This window comes from Rosa rugosa, chromosome 7, assembly GCF_958449725.1.
Source record: "Rosa rugosa chromosome 7, drRosRugo1.1, whole genome shotgun sequence".
Lineage (NCBI taxonomy): Eukaryota > Viridiplantae > Streptophyta > Magnoliopsida > Rosales > Rosaceae > Rosa > Rosa rugosa.
Window position 1 is genome coordinate 20,663,896 of NC_084826.1, and position 22,178 is coordinate 20,686,073.

At 38.8% G+C, this 22,178-nt stretch overlaps 1 protein-coding gene across 1 annotated transcript; it reads left to right on the top strand.

Moving 5' to 3' along the window:
• The first annotated feature begins 5,699 nt into the window (after positions 1 to 5,699).
• On the top strand, positions 5,700 to 6,443 carry LOC133723019 (uncharacterized). Its single transcript, XM_062149854.1, has one exon. It carries the CDS (start codon positions 5,700 to 5,702, stop codon positions 6,441 to 6,443), a length of 744 nt encoding a protein of 247 aa, XP_062005838.1.
• The last annotated feature ends 15,735 nt before the right edge of the window (positions 6,444 to 22,178 follow it).

Here is a 22,178-nt window from a genome sequence, read left to right on the forward strand (position 1 = left end):
AAGCTTCTGACCCGTCGGCCGGTTGATCGGCCTTCAAGGCCCACTTCCTTCGTACTTGGATGGTGGACAAGGAATTCCGGGTTCAAGAGCGGGCGGGAAATCTCCTTTGTGACGGATTACTTTTTGATTTACCAGAAGTAGAAGAAGAATTATAAAGATTGTAGCATGTTTTTCTACTTATTTTATTTACTAAAATAACTAAATAGATTATTTTATTATGAGTTTCTAGACTGAAAGGTAATTTAGGCCACTCATATGAGTTTCTACTCATAATAAACTCCTTTGATGAAGTTTGAGTGCTTCACTATTATCAATTTCACTACTGGTATAAGTGCCACTCATGTCTTGTGAGAAGCCGAAGGAACCCTAACCCTAAAAAAAGTAACGCAAAACAACTCATATATATATATATATATATATATATATATATATATATATATATATATATATATATATATTCCTTAAATTGTTTTGTCAATAAAATCAAAGTCTCATGCCATCAGTTGTTGTTTGTGTATCAGTGTGGCAGGGCCGAACTTGAGCTTTGCCTCATTAGGCTCAGTGGCTCACATCTCTTCAGAGCCAAGAAATTTTCTTCTTGTATATGTGGATAACATATGATTTATGTAATTCTAGCTTCATATTCGTGCAATGCAAATGTGATTAATTAATTAGTGAAGACTCATCAATTGTCACATACTTTCTTAGAAATTTAAAATAAAAATTGTATTATGTTTTTTCCGCTTTTTTTATTTTACTAAAATAACTTATTAAATTATTTCATTATGAGTTTCTAGTAATTTAGGTAATTCATAAGAGATCACTGTTAGCGGCCAAATCACCCTCGCCGCTACCAGTGGCGATCAGATCATGCACTGCCACCAAGATCGACCATCTCCACAAGGGAAAAAAGCAGGCTAAAGCTTGAAAGCACGGAGCACTGTCGGAGGAGCCCGACGTCACCACCAAGATTTGGACCATAGAGAAGGGCGAGCCCCTCCTCTCTGATAGAAGGTACATCACCGCCACCAAACGAAGGAGGAGGCCAGCGAGAAAACTCTCTCTCGAGAGAGGCATAGAGTTTTATATATTATGCTAAGATAAATATATTAACCGTAATAGAGTATGACATAACATCAATATGAAGATAGATAGATCGATAGATCGATAGATAACATCGACTGAAATAACAATATACTTTTCTTAATTCCCAGATACAAATCCCCTTGGTGGTTCTATTTTTATTTTGTAATTCTATTTTTCACACCGGAGATCAAAATCTCTAGGTCAGCGATATGGATGCTTTAGGAAAGTAAGTCACCAATCAACCAAAAAGTGAAAGAAAAAAAAAAAGAGAGAGAGAAGAAGAGTTTTAGAAGAAAATAACGACAAAAGTAAAAGACCAAAACTGACGGCCGAAAAAAGAGGTTCAGGAAGAGACCAATCGTGATCTGAAAAAAAAACAAAAAAACTAAATGAATAAATCAGTTATGTTTCTTTTGAAAACATCGAAGAGTTTGCGACTTTTCAGTTTTCACGTTCCAAAAAGAGCGCGAGAAGTGCGGAGAGTTTGACCAAAACAACATAACCCCCGAACGTTTTCAAACCCAAACCTCATCTCTCATATATTATCGTTGAAAATAATAAAAAGGGAAAAAAATAGGGTGCTTGACCAAAAGCACCAAAATTGGCCAAAATTATCCCGCTTACCCCAACAACAGATTTTTGTTCCTACTTACCCAATTTAATATCAAATGACCATTTTGCCCTCAACACAATTAAAGAATTACAACTGCCAATCCCTCTCTCCTCCTCCTTCCGATCCAGTTTCTCTCTCTCCTCAATCTGCACAAACCGGCTCTCTCTCTCTCTCTCTCATCACTGTCAAGTCTCCGGCGAGGTATACCCGTGTTTTCCGGCGAGGTCCCTTTATACTATGTCCTCCTCCTCCTCTTCCGAGCCCAACTTCAAAAATGGATCCTCCAGGTTCCTCCCGGCCACATCGCCTTCACAAGTACCCGGTCGGAGCTACCTCGTCCCCGCGCCATCTCTCTCTCCTCCGCGCCGCGCCGATCTGCACTATCTCTCTCTCCTCTCTGTCTCCTCTGCGCTGTGCCGATCTGCACTATCTCTCTCTCTCCTCTCGGCCAAGAGCTTTGTCTCAACATGTATGTTTTTGTTTTCTTAATTTGGCGGCATCAACAGGTATGAGAAGAGTTATATGCACCGAGACGTGGTTGCTCATATTGCTGTGTCGGCTGCTGAATTTGTCATCACTGGAAGTGTTGATGGTAAATTATTTTACAGTATATAGGTCTGCCACTTGTGCATGTCGTCTGCTACTTTTGCATTGGTTGAGTAGTATTTTACAGTAATTGGCTGTTTGCGAAACTTTGGTTTGGATTGCCTTACTGAAGTTCTATTAGGACAAGTATCAAACATTCAGGAAAAGTTTCCAAGTAATATTACGGGACTCATGTAGGAAACGTGGCCTTCTATAAGGTGATTTGCCATTAGTGGTTTGATGTCATTAAGCTGGGCTAAGGTGGTGTGTATACACGGATCTATATTTAATTGGGATTTAATTTGGTTACATCATGATGAACTATTTTCTGGCCTTTATAATATTGGATGGATCAAATTGGTAATTGCTATCAGTTAAATGGTCAAAATCTTTTTTGCTTTGGGTAAATTGTGGGTGGAAGTCCAAGAAGGAAAGAAAAAAAGGGAAAAAAAAAGTGTATATTGGGGGGCAATAGACGTTTTGAATTTATGTAAACTCCTCGTTTTTTATTTTAATCAAAGTTTTATTTGTCTAATTTTAGTAAGAGTAGTTCCCATTTCGGTGATCGAAACGTTTATTGGGGGGCAATAGACGTCTATTGAGGGGTAATAGACATCTATTGGAGGGCAATAGAAGTCTATTGCCCCTCTATTGGGGCAGTAAATCTTTCCGGTGGGTGGCGGCCGGTGACCGGATTCCGACGAAAGTTGGCCGGATTCCTTCCGTCCATCATCAATACCACAACCAAAAACTCGAAAACAAGGTTGCATGGATAGATCCTTACCCAAAATCCTTGTCAAACCCGTAGCCTAGCTTCATGGTTCAAGGAGAAATCGGGTTCATGCAAACAACCGGTGACCAGATTCCGACAACCGGTGACCGGCTCCGGCAAAGTCTCATATGGTTTCTCTCTCTTCCATTCTCTCTCTCTCTCTCTAAGTAACAAAGGGTAAGGGTAAAATGGTATTAAAAAAAAATTAAAAACAAAAAAAAAATGTTAATGGGGTATTAGAGAATACCTCCTTAGAGTGTTTTGGGTAAGAGAGAATTAAAAAAACTTAATGGGGTGGGAAAAAAATCTCTAGAAATTGGGTAAATGGACAAAAACCCAAAAAAATATAAACAGTACCTGAGGTAAGGCCCATTCTAAATTTTTGTACCTAACTTTTGGAAACTATCATATTAGTACCTGGAGTACCCAATCCAACCCAATTTTCATACACGCCATCCATGACAGCGTTAACTCTTTTGACAGCTGGCATAATTTAAGGGATATTTTGGTCACTTCTCGTCTTAACTCATAATTGTTTTTTAAATATTTTTTCCTCTCTATTTTAAACCCGGTAGCTTTTCCTCAAAAAAAAAAAAAAAAAAAAAACCTTCTTCTCTATCTTTTCTTCTTCCCCGAATCCCCCGATAAAGTCTCCACCATCTGGTACGGACTTCCGATGATCTCGCTCACCGTACTTGGGGTCGTCTGCGAGAAATTCAAAACCCAAAATCTGTTACTGCCTTCTTTCGCCTAGAACATGTTCTTGAAAGACGAGCTCCATGTATTTGAATCTGGGTTCTGGGTCGGGCTCTGTTCTGTGTATCTTTGTAAAATTCGGGTTTGGATTCAAGGATTTGAGTGATGGGTGCTAATTTATCGTGTGGTGTTTCGGACATGGAGGCAATCTTCAATCTTCCTCTGGTCTTCTGCTTTGAGTATGGAAGCAAAGAGAGAATCTCTCTCCCTTCAGTTGATTGGGTGTCCTCGACCCATTCTGCACTTCGTCTTCAAACCCAAGTCAGAGTTCACTCCAAGTGCGAGGCCTGAATAGCTGGAGCAACTCCCTCGCCGACATCACCCTTCCATCTCGACCGGAGCTTCGCCAGCAACAACCTCAAACTGATTTGGGCTGCCCTCAAATCTTCTCTCTACACCCTAAACTGATCGCCTGCAATTTTTTCCTTTTCCCTCTAATTAACCACATTTATGGGAATCAAGTTGGCCTCCAGTTTCATTTCAATGAATCACCACGACAATGGTCAAGACCGGCGGACTTCGATCTGCTTTTGGGATCTATCAGCTCCATAGAAATGAGTTCACGCGCCCACGCGCCACCACTACAACCATTCAATTGAAGTCCCAAACTTGGGTTCTCCAACAAGACCTCAAGAAATCCTGGAAGTGCAAAATCGGACTCGGGTTCTCATTTCACCCACGGTATGCAACAAACCGAAGAGAGAGAATCGGAGACCAAAGAGGCGACGAGAGGAGGGAGATGGGATCTGCGACTTTGCTTTGGTGGAGGAGACAGATAAGGAAATGACCCAAATACCCCTCTAAAATTAGCAAGTTAACACCGTCATGGACGGCGGGTACTTTTGTTGGGTCGGACTGGCTATTTGGGGTACCAATGTGATAGTTTCGGAAAGTTGGGTATGAAAATTTAGAATGGGTCATAGTTGGAGTACTGTTTCTAAATTTTTCCCGAATAAAAATCCTAATCTCTCTCTCTCTCTAAAAGAATAGCGGCCTTTCAGGTCGCACTCATCTCTTCCTCCATCCAGAAGGCAACGGAGACTAGGTAGAATCCTGGCGTCCTCTTTTTTTTTTCAATTCGTATTAACTTTAATTTCTGGATCTCTCCTACCTGTTATCTCATCATCAGTCATATTCCATTGATAATCATGTTTCTCTCGACATCATCAGTCACTACTCTCAAATTCTGGTTTTTGTTTCTGTCGACGACACTTGTACCAATTGTAGATCTATATTTGAAACTTATAATCTATCAATGAGGCCTATACATATTTGAAACTTTTCTTTTAATTTATCGATGAGATGTTTAGCGTACGGACGAGAATATGTTACAGATCTGATTAGTTAAGCATGTATGTGACTGAGGTTTGGCTATATAGGTATCCACAAACGGAGAAGGAAGAGATTTTTCATTCATTTTTTGGTTACATACTGAATTTAAATGGATTTCACGTTGATTTTTTATTTTTCGTTTTGGCAGGTTGAGATGGTTGTTTATGAAGGGTTATTTGGTTTCCTGATAGTTTTAGGATTATTGCTGATTGGGTTTTAGTTGCAGTTTAAATAAGTCCCTAGTCTTTAGGAAGTTGTTCACAGCTTTGACACTTTCTTGAGGGATTTCTGTTTTGATTTTTTCTCTTGTTGCATCTACCACGTTTCTGTAAGCGTGGGTTGCTTTCTAGCTATTCTGTTTATTCATGTAAGGCTATAAAATAGCCACTGTTATTCAATAAAGAATCAAGTCATTCAGTCCAGTTATTGTGTTTGAGTTCTTTGTTCTCTTGTTCTCATTCCCAACAAACTGGTATCAGAGCCCCCACTGGGCCTGAAAGAAAAGCCACAGTCTTTTCGAGTGATTTCCAAAACACAGAGTCAGGAGGTGAAAAGATGGCAGCAGAGTCAAGTAACTTTGCGCAACCTTGCATCCCAAAGTTTGATGGGGATTATGAGCATTGGAACATGCTAATGGAGAATCTCCTATGTTCAAAGGAGTATTGGAGTGTTATTGAGACGGAGTATGCAAAACCTGCTCCTGGAGAAGTTTTAACTGGTGCACAGAGAAAAACCTTGGAGGAGACAAAGCTAAAGGATCTGAAGGCCAAGAATTATCTTTTCCAATCCATTGACAAGTCCATTCTGAAGACAATTGCTCAGAAGGAGACGGCAAAGCAACTGTGGGATTCCATGAAGGTCAAGTACCAAGGAAACGCAAGGGTGCAGCGTGCTCAACTTCAAATCCTTCGCAGGAATTTTGAAGTGTTGGAGATGAAACTTGGAGAATCTGTCACAGATTACTTTGCAAGGGTGATGCTGGTGGAAAACGATATGAGGAATCTTGGACAGAACATGCCTGATGTGAAGATTGTTGAGAAGATCTTGTGCACACTTACTGAGAAGTTCAACTACATAGTTTGTTCGATCGAGGAGTCGAAAGACATCAATTGTCTTTCAGTGGATGAATTGCAGAGTTCACTACTTGTTCATGAACAAAAGTTCCGAAGGAATGAAGGAGATAACCAAGCACTGAGGGTCTATGATGAAAGAGTTGGAGGAAGAGGCCGAGGAAGAAGCAATTACAGAGGAAGAGGTCATGGAAGAGGACAAGTATCCAATAGGGCCACGGTGGAATGATTCAAGTTCCACAAACTTGGACATTTCCAATATGAATGTCCAAGTTTGAACAAGGAAGCCAATTATGTAGAGCTGAATGAAGAGGATGAGATGCTACTGATGTCGTATGTTGAGTTGCATGATGTGAAACGGAATGATGCATGGTTTCTTGACTCAGGGTGCTCCAATCATATGTGTGGATATCGAGGTATGTTTACCAATTTAGATGAAAGTTTTCAACATTTAGTTAAGTTGGGAAACAATAGTAGAATGAGGGCACGTTTACTTACTTGGAATGGAATGGAATGTAATGGAATGATTACGGAGTAAAAATACCCATGTGTTTACTAACACATAAAGGAATCGGAATGATTCCAGGTAAAAGAATTCCTGTGTTTACTAACACATGAAGGAATGGGAATTGGTGTAGGTCCCACCTATTTATCAGGAATCGATTCCTGAATACTCAGGAATTCGATTACGAAGGGGGGAGATGGGTTTAGGAATCATTCCTCCGGAATCAATACCGATTCCTTTCTTCTCCCATTCCACTTGTCTCCGATTCATGATTATTTTCCATTCCAAGTAAGTAAACGTGCCATGAGTGTGGCTGGAAAAGGGAATGTGAAACTATTATTGAATGGAGTTAATCATGTTGTCAATGAAGTGTACTATGTTCCAGAGCTCAAAAATAATCTCTTAAGCATAGGACAACTTCAAGAGAGAGGTTTGGCAATCTTAATTCAGGGAGGAGTCTGTAAGATTTACCATCCAGAGAAGGGTTTAATCATTCAAACCCTAATGAGCGCCAACAGAATGTTCATCCTGCTAGCACAGACTCAAGTTCAAGTCCCTACACAAGCTCAACCAGAAAGATGTTTTCACACAAGCTCTCAAGACCTCTCCTACCTTTGGCATAGACGATATGGCCATTTGAGCTATAAAGGACTAAGAACCCTGCAGTGGAAGAAGATGGTACGTGGACTTCCCCAATTTCCTGCCTCAAGCATGACCTGCACGGATTGTATCAATGGCAAGCAACATAGAGATGCCATGCCGAAGAAAAGCACTTGGAGAGCAAGTCAGAAATTGGAGTTGATTCACGCCGATATTTGTGGGCCCATCTCACCTGAGTCTAACAGTGGAAAGAGGTACACATTGTGTAGTCGGAAATCATGGGTGTTTTTATTGGTTGAAAAGTCGGAGGCACTGAATTGCTTTAAAAGGTTCAAAATAATGGTGGAAAAGGACACAGGGATGTTTGTGAAGTGTTTACGAACTGATAGGGGAGGAGAATTCACTTCCAACGAGTTCTGCAGACGAAAGGGAATCAAGAGGCAGCTGACCACGGCATACACTCCACAACACAATGGTGTAGCCGAAAGGAAAAACAGAACAGTGATGAACAGGGTTCGATCGATGCTTTCTGACAAAGGAATTCCGAAGATATTTTGGCCGGAGGCAGTGAATTGGACATTCTATGATCTAAACAGGTGTCCGACATTGGCAGTAAAAGATATTACACCGCAAGAAGCATGGAGCGGGATAAAACCTTCAGTAGATCACTTCCGAGTCTTTGGTTGCTTGGCTCATGTACACATTCTAGATGTGAGAAGAGGTAAGCTTGATAATAAAAGTTTTCCTTGTGTATTTTTGGGAGTTAGTGAGGAGTCAAAGGGGTATAGATTGTTTGATCCTACCACTAAGAAGATTGTAGTAAGTAGGGATGTGGTTTTCGAAGAAGAAAAACAGTGGGATTGGGATGTGTCTTATGAGAAGCAAATTCTTTTAGACTTAGATTAGAGTGAGAATGAAGAAAACAGTGAGGTAGATAGGGAGAGTGACAGTGGAGGTGAAGATGTTAATGATGGTGAGGAGAGAAACAGTGGTGTAGAGATCGGTGAGGGAGATAGAACTAGAGATGAAGTAGGGGAAGATGAAGAGAGAGTGAGGGGTCCTCCGGTGTGGATGCAAGATTATGTTACTGGGGAAGGATTATCTGAAGATGAAGCAAACATGGCATTAGTTATGTCAACTGATCCTATTCATTTCGAAGAGGCAGTAAAGAATGCAAATTGGAGATGTGCTATGGACTGTGAGATCAATTCCATAGAGAAGAACAAGACTTGGTCACTCACTGAGCTGCCGGTTGGAGCGAAAAAAATCGGAGTGAAGTGGGTGTACAAAACGAAGTACAATGAGCATGGGGACATTGATAAGCACAAGGCAAGGCTAGTTGCTAAAGGGTACTCACAAAAGCATGGCATAGACTACACGGAGGTTTTTGCACCAGTGGCAAGGTTGGATACGGTGAGGATGATTATTGCTTTAGCAGCACAGAAAAGCTGGAAAAACTTTCAGTTGGATGTCAAATCGGCCTTTCTTCATGGTGAGCTGAACGAAGATGTCTATGTTGAACAACCGAAGGGGTATGAGAAAAGGGGCAGCAAACATCTAGTTTACAAGTTGCATAAAGCTTTGTACGGATTAAAGCAAGCTCCACGAGCTTGGTTTAGCCGAATCGAAGCACACTTCATCAATGAAGGTTTCCAAAGGTGTGACAGCGAGTAGACATTGTTCACTAAGAAAAGCAGGGAAGGAAAGATCATCATTGTAAGTGTTTATGTTGACGATTTAATATTTACTGGTGATGATGAAATTATGCTGTCCGAGTTCAAGAGTTCTATGATGAGAGAGTTCGACATGTCGGACTTGGGGAAGATGCGTTTTTTCCTTGGGATTGAAGTGTTACAGAGGTCAGATGGTATCTACATATGCCAAAACAAATATGCACCGGAAGTTTTGAAGAGGTTTGGTATGATGGAGAGCAATTCAGTTAATAATCCAATAGTTCCTGGATGCAAAATCAACAAAGATGAAGATGGCATTACTGTGGATGAAACGTACTACAAGCAATTGGTGGGCAGTTTGATGTATCACACGGCCACAAGACCAGATATGATGTTTGGCACTTACCTCATAAGTAGATACATGTCTAAACCTACAGAGCTTCATCTACAAGTAGCAAAAAGGGCACTTCGATATTTGAGAGGGATTGTAAACTTTGGAATTCATTACAAGAAAGGAGGAAGTGGTGAATTTCTTGCATTTACGGATAGCGACTATGTCGGAGATATGGAGGATAGGAAGAGTACAAGTGGTATGTATTTTTGCTGAGCTCTGGAGCAGTTTCGTGGAGTTCGAAGAAGCAGCCAATAGCGACTTTATCAACCACAGAGGCAGAATTTGTGGCAGCTGCAATGTGTGCTTGTCAAGCTCTCTGGATAAAAAGGATTTTGAATGAATTAGGGCATTCTGATGGAGGGTGCACACATGTGAGATGTGACAACAGCTCAACTATCAAACTGTCTAAGAATCCGGTGATGCACGGGCGTAGCAAGCATATCGATGTGAGGTATCATTTCTTGAGAAATCTTACTAAGGAAGGTACGATTGCTTTGGTTCATTGTGGAAGTCAGGATCAGGTGGCAGATTTGATGACCAAACCGCTGAAGCTCGATGCTTTTCTGAAGTTAAGAGAGCTGCTGGGAATTGGAAAAGTTCCTGATGTAAACTGACTGCAATTTGCAGTAAGTTTAAGGGAAGGAATGAAGGGTTATTTGGTTTCCTAATAGTTTTAGGATTATTGCTGATTGGGTTTTAGTTTCAGTTTAAATAAGTCCCTAGTCTTTAGGAAGTTGTTCACAGCTTTGACACTTTCTTGAGGGATTTCTGTTTTGATTTTTTCTCTTGTTGCATGATCTACCACGTTTCTGTAAGCGTGGGCTGCTTTCTAGCTATTCTGTTTATTCATGTAAGGCTATAAAATAGCCACTGTTATTCAATAAAGAATCAAGTCATTCAGTCCAGTTATTGTGTTTGAGTTCTTTGTTCTCTTGTTCTCATTCCCAACAGTTTATTAATTCGAATCATACAGAAATGCCACACGTGGATGAGAAATTCAAGACTGAAGGTATGAGAAATTGTTTGCTTTTTATTTTTATGTTTTTTCTTTTATTATTTTGACTATAACGAATTTTGATGTTTCTTCTGCTTAATAGTCACCGTGTCTATTACACGGAATTGTTTGTCAATGTATCATTTCTCCAGAGCTCGGAATATAGATTTGGGATGCATGCTTTTTCCAGGATTTGGTATGCAACTTATGATGAAAAAATGGAAAATGAGAAATTCCATTTGCTTTGCATTAATGTGTAATTTTTTCCTTCAAAAATCTTGTATCCCTTGATGCTGATTTTGCTTTGGTCCTTGAATTTTTCTTACCTATGCGAGATACAACCCAATTGTTCAATGTGAAAAACAATTGAAGTCATGAGCTTGGGCTGACTTAAGTATGGGAGTTGAATTTTCTGCGAATCTCTATGTGTACTAGCTTATATGAAATAATTGCTTCAATCTATGGCATATAGGCATATGCTAAAGATTGATTTTGATGCACTGCTATATAAGTCCCTCTTTGGATATCACGACAATATGATTGCTGTGATTTTGAAAGTGTTCTTGCTAATCCTCCCATGTGGTATGGACTGTAAATCCTATGCCATTTCTTAGATTAGATGCTGACTGGTGTTTATATATTTTTTAAAATTTTGATGAAGGAGATCAAATTCAGCTCTTGTATCTACTGTCTCTGAGCAATCATTTAGATGAAGCGTCTTATCTCAAGTAGTAAAGCAAGATAGGGAGTGTATTGCCAGAGCCACCTCAGTTTTAGATGATTTTTTTGTTGCACAGTTTCGTACTCGGTGATACTTTTTGTCGTTGTGAGAGATTGAGCATGGTATTTGTAAAATGCGGTTGCTTTTATTAATAGTTTTTCTTCTTCCTTCATTTTGTTGGTATATTTCTTGTTGTAGCTTTATATTTTATTCAAGATCATGTGCACTCTGGCAATTTAGGTATGCAATTCTAGGTTACAAATTAAATAATCCAAGTTGAGTACTTGTATCTAAATATAAAAAAAAAATTAAAAAAGGTCAGCTTCTCTATGTTTTGGTTTTGAATATTCCATTCTTAACATGGCCCCTGGAGCAGGCAATTAATCCATGTAAACAACATAGATGACCCATTTTCAATACAATTCAATGATAATAGATTTTTTTTTTTTTTTTTTTTTTTGTCTATCAAATGAAAAAACCGTAAAGAGATGAAAACCCTTCTCTCTCTTATTGCGCTCGTTCTTGCGCTCCCACTACTGCCGCCTCCCTGTGTCGGCGATAAGAAAGCCGATTCCGGCCGGCTTCCAATTCCAAGGCCTTTGGGTCCGATTCTCCCCTCAACTTCAAGACGTCTTCGTCCCCCACCTATCGTTCATTCTCATCAACTTCTTCTATCTCTTCACATTGATCCAGTGGCCGTGGCCTTTGATGGCACTGATCATGAGGTGCCTGGTTCATTTGGATCGCCCCCTTGGTCCACTTTTGTCGCAGAGGTTACAGATCTGAAATGGATGTTGCATGGAGCTTGGGCGCAGACGTGGTCAAAATTGCCGGTGACTTGCCGATGGATATGGGTGTCCAAATCAATAGGGCAGGACTGTTTTTTGGCTCATACTCGAGCCTAGTTCTCGGTGATTCTGATGACGATGGCACGGTGGTGTTCTTTAAAAGCTATGTTGGTCTTGAGCGGTGGTCCAGGTGGCTGGGTGACTCCCTGCGACGGAGATGGGGGTGGCTGTAGCAGAGAGGCTACTGCCTTCGTGAGATTGGGTTTGGGCCCAATTGGGCTAGGGCACACTGTTGGGCCCGTGCTTAAGGCTGCTGCTGTGGGCCAGAAAAGGAAGATGCAAGAAGAGGGTGATGGGCTCGGGCTATTCCTTAACAAATCCATTCGGATCTTTAAGAGTTTGGGCAGCTGTGGGGCCCACTTTAACGTGCTATTAGGCCTAATCTCTCTACGGATCGGACAACTTTTGTGTTCGACAAAATCTCCTAGCCCTACTTTGAAGGGCAAGGAAAAAATATAGATAGGTGTGGTAGGGGCCTATTTACTATGTCTTACTATTATCCATAGTTTATAGGCTCACTTTAAATAAGTGAGCAATTAGTTCGAATATAGGTGGTCTGTTTCTATGTATCACAGTAGTTCTCTTACTACAACTTCTTGATCTGTCTAGTCGAAGGCAGCAGAAGGATATGTAATGGTCATCTTGGCATACGTTAATGAAATCCACATTTCTTTCAAAAAATGACCCATTTTCAATTTTTTTTTTAGTTTATATTTTTAAATTTGTAGCCCTAGAACCTTGCTATGTTGTAACTACTTTTTTTTTTAATTCCCGTTTTGTTAAAAAAAAATTATTTTGATTGAGCAAGCTGCCAATGTCATGAAACAAACAAATGACTTTTTTGGCTGTCTTCAAGTCCCAATTGACACAGCATGCCCAAAATTCATTGTTGTATGAGGACCTATATGATGTCTAAACTAATACTTTAGGTGTTGCGTTTCTTTTCCATGTCTTAGTTTGATTTCAAGACTGGTCTTCTGAATTTTGTCATTTTGGTCCTTCTGTTTAAAATTACAATAAATGATCTGTGTTCCAACCATAAGTTTTATTTTTTATTTTTTTCAATATTCTTTATATTTTGTCCATATATATAGAAACTTATGCAGAGGATGTTATATAGCCTGTAGAAATATTAAATGCATTTGAACTGTTGCCAAGTTGGTGTCATCTTTTGACGGAAAATGGTGGTAGAAAAGGTCCGTGCATTATGCAATTTTTCTTGTTGTATACATTTCTATCCTTGTTGGCTGTTGCAACTCTAGTTTGATGGTTTAGCTCTTGTTTTCATGGATCTTGGAATTGATGAAGAATGCCAATATAAATGGGGGTTTTGCTTCTTGCTGAAGTGCAAGAAATGTATCATTCTTTAGGGAAAATATTGCAAACAGTACATCAAGTAAATGCCACTAATAATTTTTATACATAATGTTCCAAACCGATCATTTCGGTACACGAAATCTAAAACTTGACCTACTATCAATACACGACGTCAATGACGCCGTTAATTTGAGAGGTAATATGGTCTTTTCAGATTTTTACTCTGAGCACCCAGCTTTCTCTCTCTGGGCACCTAGTGTTCTCTCTCTCTCTCTCTCTCTCTCTCTCTCTCTCTCTCTCTCTCTCTCTCTCTCTCTCTCTCTCTCTCTCTCTCTCTCTCTCTCTCTCTCTCTCTCTCTCTCTCTCTCTCACTATGGGCACCCATCTCTCTTCCCAATCCCGATCACCTCTGCAATTCCAACCATTACCATCAATCCACAGCTTTCCACCTCTGTTGAATCAACAACCATCACCATAATCCCAATCCCGGTGTTCAACAACAACAATCACATTACCACCTCTGTTGAATTTTTCTTCTTCATCATCAAAACGAATCAATCACACGCAGACCCATCTTCTCAGACCCAATTTCTCTCTCCTCACCTTCATCTCTGCGATTCTTTATCTCTCTACATCTCAATTTGCTAGAAAATCCTAAGAGGTTGTGATGAGAGTGTGGGAAGAGAGCACTGAAGCTTTGCTCGAAGAAGAAGAGGAGAGAATATGCTGGTCAAACGTGATGTAAAACCTGGCATACAACCCGACCCGGACCTGGAAGTCGGAGTGGAATAAGTTTCCGGTGACGGAGAAGGCGAGGGAAGAAGTGAGGACTGTTGGGTTGACGGAGGTGGATGTGGATGTGGTGGATCCGGATTCGAGTTTGAGCGTGAAACGAAACAGGCCGGATGTTGGAGAAATCGTTATGCGAGGCGGGTGGTTTTACATCGGCGACATTGGTGGGTATGGATTTGGAAGGTGGAGGAGATGCGGTGGTCGGGGTCGATGTTTTTGGGTTTGGGTATGTGGAGGGAGGGAGGGGGAGAGGGAGACAGAGAGAGAGGAGATACGTTTTGCTTTTTTTTTTTTTTTTTTAAACCAAAAAAATGAGCTAGTGTGTGAGAGTTCTAAATTACCCTTTGACAAATTAATAATGACATTAGAATTAACGGCGTCATTGACGTCGTGTCTACATAGTGGGTCGGGCCCGAGAGTTCGTGTACCAAAATGCTCGGTTTAGAACTTTATGTATGAAAATTATTAGTGGCCTTTACTTGGTGTACTGTTTGCAAAATTTTCCCCATTCTTTATGAGGGTAAGATTTGCTATAGTGACATTGGTGATGCAGTGTTACTGCCAAAGCTTTGTAAATTATACTTTTTCACAAAGATTTCTACTCCTTTATTTGATGTCTTGACCTGAGGTCTTATATTCTTCTTTTTGATCCAATTAGATTTCTCTTTGTAATCCAATGGTTGGGTAAAGTTACTGTTACTGATATAATATTAATTTCTCTTTTTTCTTCCTTATCTTTTTTTTCTTCCCCTGATTTCTCTTTTTTTCTCTACAGTGATAGTTGAGATAATCTATTTCTATTTCCCTCTTTTTCCCCTTTTCCCCCTTTTTCCTTTCCTTTCTCTGCATTTTGCATGTTGCTTTATAAGTTTTCACTGGAAAAATCATTACTAAATTGGATATTTGCATATACTACAATTATAGTATTTCTGGATACTAAACTGGATGCCATGGTTTTATTACAATTATTATATATCACGAATAAGTTTTAAAGAAAAACAAAAATTCTGTCAATGATGAAAAATTGTATTGTTCAAGATGTGGACACATTCTCCTGTGGATTTTTGTTCCGTGCTGTAGGATATTGGTGCTGTAGTCAAACTTGATATAGATTTTACCTATTCTCTGGTTGATCTATGTTATGAACTCTGATATTATTATTGTTATTATTATTTTTAGAGTCCGGTTTCTGGGACACTTTATTTTACACATATTTTTACACTTCTCTTTAGCCATTAGATTTAAATGCTTTGAATAGTCTTGATTATTTTCAAGTATAATGTGGCAAATGATGTGGAAACAATTATATTTTCTTAAAAGAAAAAACAAAAAACAAAAATTAAAATGATTTTATACATAAAATCAAATGAAATTAGAAGATGAATGTCATCTTCTTCTTCACGCAAAAAGAAAAAGAGGCATGGCCTCTCTCTCCCTCCAAGTCTCCGACTGTATATTCTCCAAGTTAATTGCAGTAACAATAATTATGTAATTGTTAAATATATTTCGATCGCAGAACCCAGTAAGATTGTGTAGATTGAGAAATAGAAAACCACTCAATCTTCTTCATCTAGATCTAGATCGAATGATAGGTTGTGATTTTGGCCTAAAAGAAAGAAGAGGGGTAGTATGCAAGCAATTGAAGACCCGAGAAGAAGAGAGATCTAAAAACTTGTAGTACAATTACTAATACTAACTTGATGGAATAAAAGAAGGGGATTATGGGAGGATGGATTTTTACAACACAAACTGCAGTAAGACAAAATGATTTGGGTGAGAACACTTTTTGTAGCAAATCGTGTGAAACCTAAATGAAATGAAATCAATAAGGTATCATTCAAAAAATAAAAAAGTTGATTGTTCAACTCCAGGAAAAGGTGAGATGGTGCTAAAAGAAGAGCAGCAAGGTCTCTCAATCTCTCATATTTTCCAAAAGAAGAAGAAAGATGTTCATCCTCTATTTTTTGGTTTTGATTTTCCTTATAAAATTAGTTTAATTGGAGTTTATCTATTTTATCTGTGAAAATTTTTTATATAATGGATTAAATACTTGTTACTCCTCAAACTTTTGCCTGAAAAACAGTTTAGTCCCTCGCCTTCTAAATTAAACTGGATAGTCCTTATTCTCTCTAATTCTCACACAACATGTCCAAAACAGGCCTAAAATGACTATTATACCCTCACTTAATCTTTTTTTCAATTTTTCTCTCTTTTTATTTATTTATTTTATTTTTTCTACTTCTCTCTCTCAGCTCTTTCTCTCTATCCTCCTAAAACGAAACCCCTAAAACTCTCCTCCCCCCCCCCCCAAAATATCCGGTACGGATCACCACCTTCGTCGGGATGAAGGTCACAGCCTTGTGTGTTGTTATTGGATCCGGTGACGACATTCACACTCTGGAATTTTAGATCCCACAAAATCTCAGCAATTTCATAATTCTCTCACAAATTCGAAAAAGGATTCGATTTTTTACCTTCCTTTCTCAATCTCCAGCTTCAAAGTCTCAATTTCGTCTCTAATGGCTTCGATTTGCTTCGACTCGTCGGAGCGAGCCCTCTCAATCACTCCTTGGATCGTCTTCAACTCGGTCACGAGCTCCATCCGCGACGTGCTCAAGTCCTCGATGTCGTTCCGGACCAGAGTCAACTCGGCATTCATGGCGTCCAGGTCGCGGAGCTCGTCGTCCAGCTTCAACGACCTGTCGTAGACCTCGCGCACGTCGGCGTTCCTCTCGGATTTGATTTGGCCGGCGACGGCATTCAGGTTGCGGAGGTCGCTCTGAGCGGCGGTGAAAAACTAGCCGTGAAAAAAAGCTCTGGAATTCCTTCAAGCTCGTGGGAGGGGCTTTGGAGGTAGTAGACTGGATGACAGGGACGTACCGGATTTTTGGGGGGGGGGGGGGAGGAGGAGAGTTTTAGGGGTTTCGTTTTAGGAGGATAGAGAGAAAGAGCTGAGAGAGAGAAGTAGAAAAAATAAAATATATAAATAAAAAAGAGAGAAAAATTGAAAAAAAGATGAAGTGAGGGTATAATAGTCATTTTAGGCCTGTTTTGGACCTGTTGTGTGAGAATTAGAGAGAATAAGGACTATCCAGTTTAATTTAGAAGGCGAGGGACTAAACTGTTTTTCAGGCAAAAGTTTGAGGAGTAACAAGTATTTAATCCTTATATAATTATTTCCATGTCATTTACCACATCATGTTTATAATGAATCAAGACCATTGAAAGTACTTAAATCTAATGGCTAAAAAGAAGTGTAAAAATATGTGTAAAATAAAGTGTCCCAGGATCCGAACCCTTATTTTTATGTTTGCTTTCATTTGATGCCTATTGCGGTTATCAACTACAAAATAGGAGGTGGCCTTGTCTTTAAGGGGTATGGGATGGGAATCTTTTCATCCGGATTGATAATTCTGTTGCTTGTATTTTTATTTTATCTTGGGCAATTTATTTCTTGATTCGATTACTCTGATTTTTTGTTATTAATTTATTATTTATAACTCAGACTAATCATTTTTGGTCTATTATTTTTGTTTTGGTGAAACGACTGTCGCTCGTTGTACTGTTGTCCTCCCAGGATTTGCTCGTATTGTCCTTCGAGATATGCTCGTGTGCTCTCATGAACTCTTTAAATTTACTAGTTTTCCTTTTGTAAATTTATACTTTATTTTTTTTATTTGTGATTTTTCTTTAGTTTATATGAAAATTGTAAGTATTTTTGGACGAAATATTGGAGTTTATTTAGAATGTATTTGAATTATTGTTTAATAAAAATAATTGAGAATATTACCAATCATAATAAATGGAATTACGTAATTGGACGTTAAAATTCCGGGAAAATCGTCCAAACAGTGTCTGAACTTTTCCAAACTATTAATTTGCATACCTATGTTTTAAAAAACATCAAATGGTACTTGACGATTTAAGCCCGACCCAACTTCCGTACCTAACAACAGTAAAATCGTTAACTCCGTTAATTTTAGAGGGGTAAATCTGGTAGTTCATGTATTTCGACAAAAAAAAAAGAGAGCTGGCCATGGCTCGAACTGTGCAGTCGTCTAATTCGCGATTTGCAATTGCCATGTCTTTCTTTCTTCTTCTTCGAATTGCTGCTGCATTGAACCAAGGACAAAGCGCGCTCTCTCTCTCTCTCTCGACTTCGTGCCTTGCACCACCGGTGAACCCAAACCCAGCCACAACCCTCTCCAGATGCGCCCGCCCACGGAGGTTTGATTCGCGCGGTGGAACAATGCCAGCGCCGAGAAATTCAACACGGCCCGCCGCGCCCAGTAGAAAATTGAGGATAACGTCCGCCTCGAGAGCCGCTTCGACTCTGCCGCCAGAATCGCCACTGTCGCCGCCGACTCCTCCTCCTCCGACGCCGAAGCAATATTCAAATCCATAGGCACGCCTTCGTCTCCCTCAAGCCCGTCAATTCCAGGCAGAAAATCCAAGTAGTCCAAGAACCCTACTTTGTGAAATGGGCATCATCAGTTCACTTTTCTTGGTTGATCTGATTTGGGATTTTCGTCCATTTCAGTGGGTTTGGTTCACAAGTGTTTGTTCAGATTGCTTTGATTGATTTGTATACGAAGCTGGGACGAATTGGTGAAGCCCAGAAGGTGTTCGATCAAATGCCTGAGAGAGATGGTTTTGTGTGGACTACAATGGTTTCTTCTCATACTCGTGTAGCCGTGAAGGGAATATGATTTTGGCGAGGACATTGTTTGATGAGATGATAGAAAGGTGTACAGTTACTTGGAATACTATGATCGACGGCTATGTGAGACTTGGTAATGTGGAGTCTGCAGATTTGTTGTTTCATCAAATGCCCATCAGGGATTTGATCTCGTGGACAACAATAATCAATTGTTATTCTCAGAACAGGATATTTGGAGAAACATTAGCAATGTTTAATGATACAAGGTGGCTTGAGAGAATTCATGGCTGAGATTTTGAGGATGGGGAGACTGCAGGATAAGAATTTGGTCCAAATGCGAGGGTGGTGTGGAGAAGGAAACCAGAAGAGAGAACAAAGCGTGAAGTTGCAGAGAGATAGGAGGATGAATACTGAAATGACGAATATACCCCTCCAAAGTTAACGGGGTTAACGATTTTATTGTTGTTAGGTACGGAAATTGGGTCGGGCTTAAATCATCAGGTACCATTTTGATGTTTTTTTAAAACATAGGTATGAAAATTAATAGTCTGGAAAAGTTCAAACACTGTTTGGACGATTTTCCCTAAAATTCCTAGTATGTTAAAATGGTTTTACATGAGCGCTCAGAGATTAGAATTTTGTTTTTTGACAAAAATTAAACAATGGAAAACGGGAATTTGGTCAGATATGGAAATCTGTTGAACGGAAAACGGGAATTTGGTCGGATAGGGGAATGTGTTGAACCGAAACAGGAATGTGGTCGGAAACGAGAATGTGGTGAATGGAAACGGGAATGTGGCCGGAAACGGAAATCTGGTAAACGGAAACGGGAATGTGGCCGGAAACGGAAACCCAGGTCAAGATGTCGGAAAAGGAAATCTGGTGAACGGAAACGAAAATCTTCTGGCCGGAAACGGAAACCCAGGTCAAGAAGCCGGAAATGGAAACCCAGGTCAAGATGTCGGAAATGGAAACCCAGGTCAAGATGTCGGAAACGGAAACCCAGGTCAAGATGTCTTCGGCGGGGTGGAAATTTTGGCGATCGATCTGCTTGCTGTAGCCGCCGACATCCTTGCTGTAATAACCCGAAACTTAGTATCACTGTAGAGCACTCTAAGATACCTTAAACTTAGAAATAATCCAAGTATCTTCTAAGCATTTATTTTCTCGATTAGAAACCGATGATACCACATGCTATACTTACAAGTTATAATAGAGTTCTAGGAACTTACTAAAATACCTTAGTTCATATTTCTTGTGTATACTCGATATTTGTTATTGAGCCCAATACTATTACCTATATTATTTTTGTGATGCATGTCATTTTAGTACTAGTTATTGCTAACACATATTTTGAATATTACGAAATGACATATCAATCTTCGTATTAGTTTGAGAAAATGTGTATCTATGTGTATATCTATGTGTATATATGTATACATGATTCAAATGCCAATACATCTAGAAGAACTAATCTGATTTTTCTTTCTAACAACCATAACATTTCTTGGAAATTTCTTGGAAATTTCCTTGTAAATGCTTTGTAGACTTTCAACTCACTTTTGACTTACAAGTAAGATGCTAAAAATTAATTTTTAATGCATCTTTCTAGTCTTTATAAACATGAAGCTGAATCATTTTTCCTTCAAGCCTTAAGATCAAGTGCAAAACTGATTTGGAAGTCTTAGTTGTAGAGAAAACTCACCTCACAAATCCTTCATCCTTTTCTTTCAAGAAACTCCCTTTGTTTTTCTCAAAGAAGTCCAAGCTTGGATCCAAGACCAAAATCTTCACTTCACTTCTGAGTTTCTTAAGTAAGTACATGATTACATTTTTATATTCTTTTGCCTTTAAGATTTATCAAAGTGCATAACCGATGATAAAATGGAAAAGAATCTGTTTTGCTGCAGTCATATATTTTCGTGTTTGATAAAAGTTAATCTTGTCAAAAATAATTATATTTTCAGTTTCTTCATGAAAAATCCTTCAGTTTAGGCTTTTGAATCACTAAAAAAGGTTAAGAAATGAAGAAGTTATGGCTAATCAAAGTTTTCAACTTTTAAACTCGCTGGAAATCTCATACCGCCATTACAACTTCAAAAATTCATATCTCCCTCATTTCTTATCCATTTTCTACAAACTTTATATCAATTTGAAGCTTAGGACCTCTACTTTTATTCTGGAAAGTTTGAGAAGTAATGGTAAAATACACAGTACGTAAAGATTTAAACATCAAAGGTCAGTTTCAAAAATATCGGTTTCAGCACTGTTATGGTTCTTTTACCATTTATGGACTATATCACTCTGATCTGGACTACATGACTTATTCCATTGAATTCCTTATGAAAAATCCTATGACTTGGTGTCTTCACTTGACTATTTCGGACATGAATTGAACAAGTTATAAAAACAGAAAGTTGACAGTACTTGGTACTATTATCTTGATTGACGAATGGACACTTCGGACTAAGATTTCTAATACTATGAAAAGAGGACTACTAACTCTTTGACTACTAACTAATATTCTTTTACTACTTCTAATTTACAGTACCTTTATTTTATTGCACATTTATTTTCAAGTTTAATTTGCAGTACCTTTATTTTATTGCACATTTACTTTCAAGTTTAATTTGCAGTACCTTTATTTTATTGCACATTTACTTTCAAGTTTAATTTGCAGTACATTTATTTTATTCCGCAATTACTTTCAAGTTAAATTATATATATATATATATATATATTGATTTGTCCACACAATTTCAGTTATATTTACTTATGTAAGCTTGTTTATATGCTTGTACTTTATTATTACATATTTTACTTGATTTCAGTTATGTATAAGCTTATTTTTAATTAGCTTATTTTTAATTATGTTGTTTGCTAGTGAATTTACTTATTTGTGTTATATAATTATGCTACATATGTTTTCATATGAGGTTATTCCTGAATATATGTATGTCTCTATATGTGTGTGTACATATACATATATTATGATCTATAATTTATAAAGATTGTATTTTGTGAATTTGATTATGTCTGAGAAGTACAATTGTGAAGCCGGGTGTTATCTACAACCCCGTGCTTAAGTGAATTACTGGTAAATGTGTTTTGGTGTTATGAGACGTTAAGCCTGGGCCCTAGTCCCTTCAGATAGTGCACTATTATACTCTTAGGAAGGTTGCTTACTTTGAGTATACATACTTGGGTATAGTACGTTGGACCCTGGTATGCTGCGGCTTACCCATGCTTTGGTATTATGGACCCTAGCATGTGGTTTCCCGTGTTTTGGTATTATGGACCCTAACACGTGGATTTATAATTTGTTACCAGTTAATCCGAGAATTCACTAAAATGAAAAGTGTACTTATATTGTTTTGATCAAATATCTATCTGTGATATATTGTTAATATGTTATGGTGTTAAGTGAAAAGAGAATCGAGCATGCATTGTTTTGAGGTTA

Excerpts from the sequence above, each read along its gene's own strand:
- LOC133723019 (XM_062149854.1), top strand. The coding sequence starts at position 5,700 with ATGGCAGCAGAGTCAAGTAACTTTGCGCAACCTTGCATCCCAAAGTTT.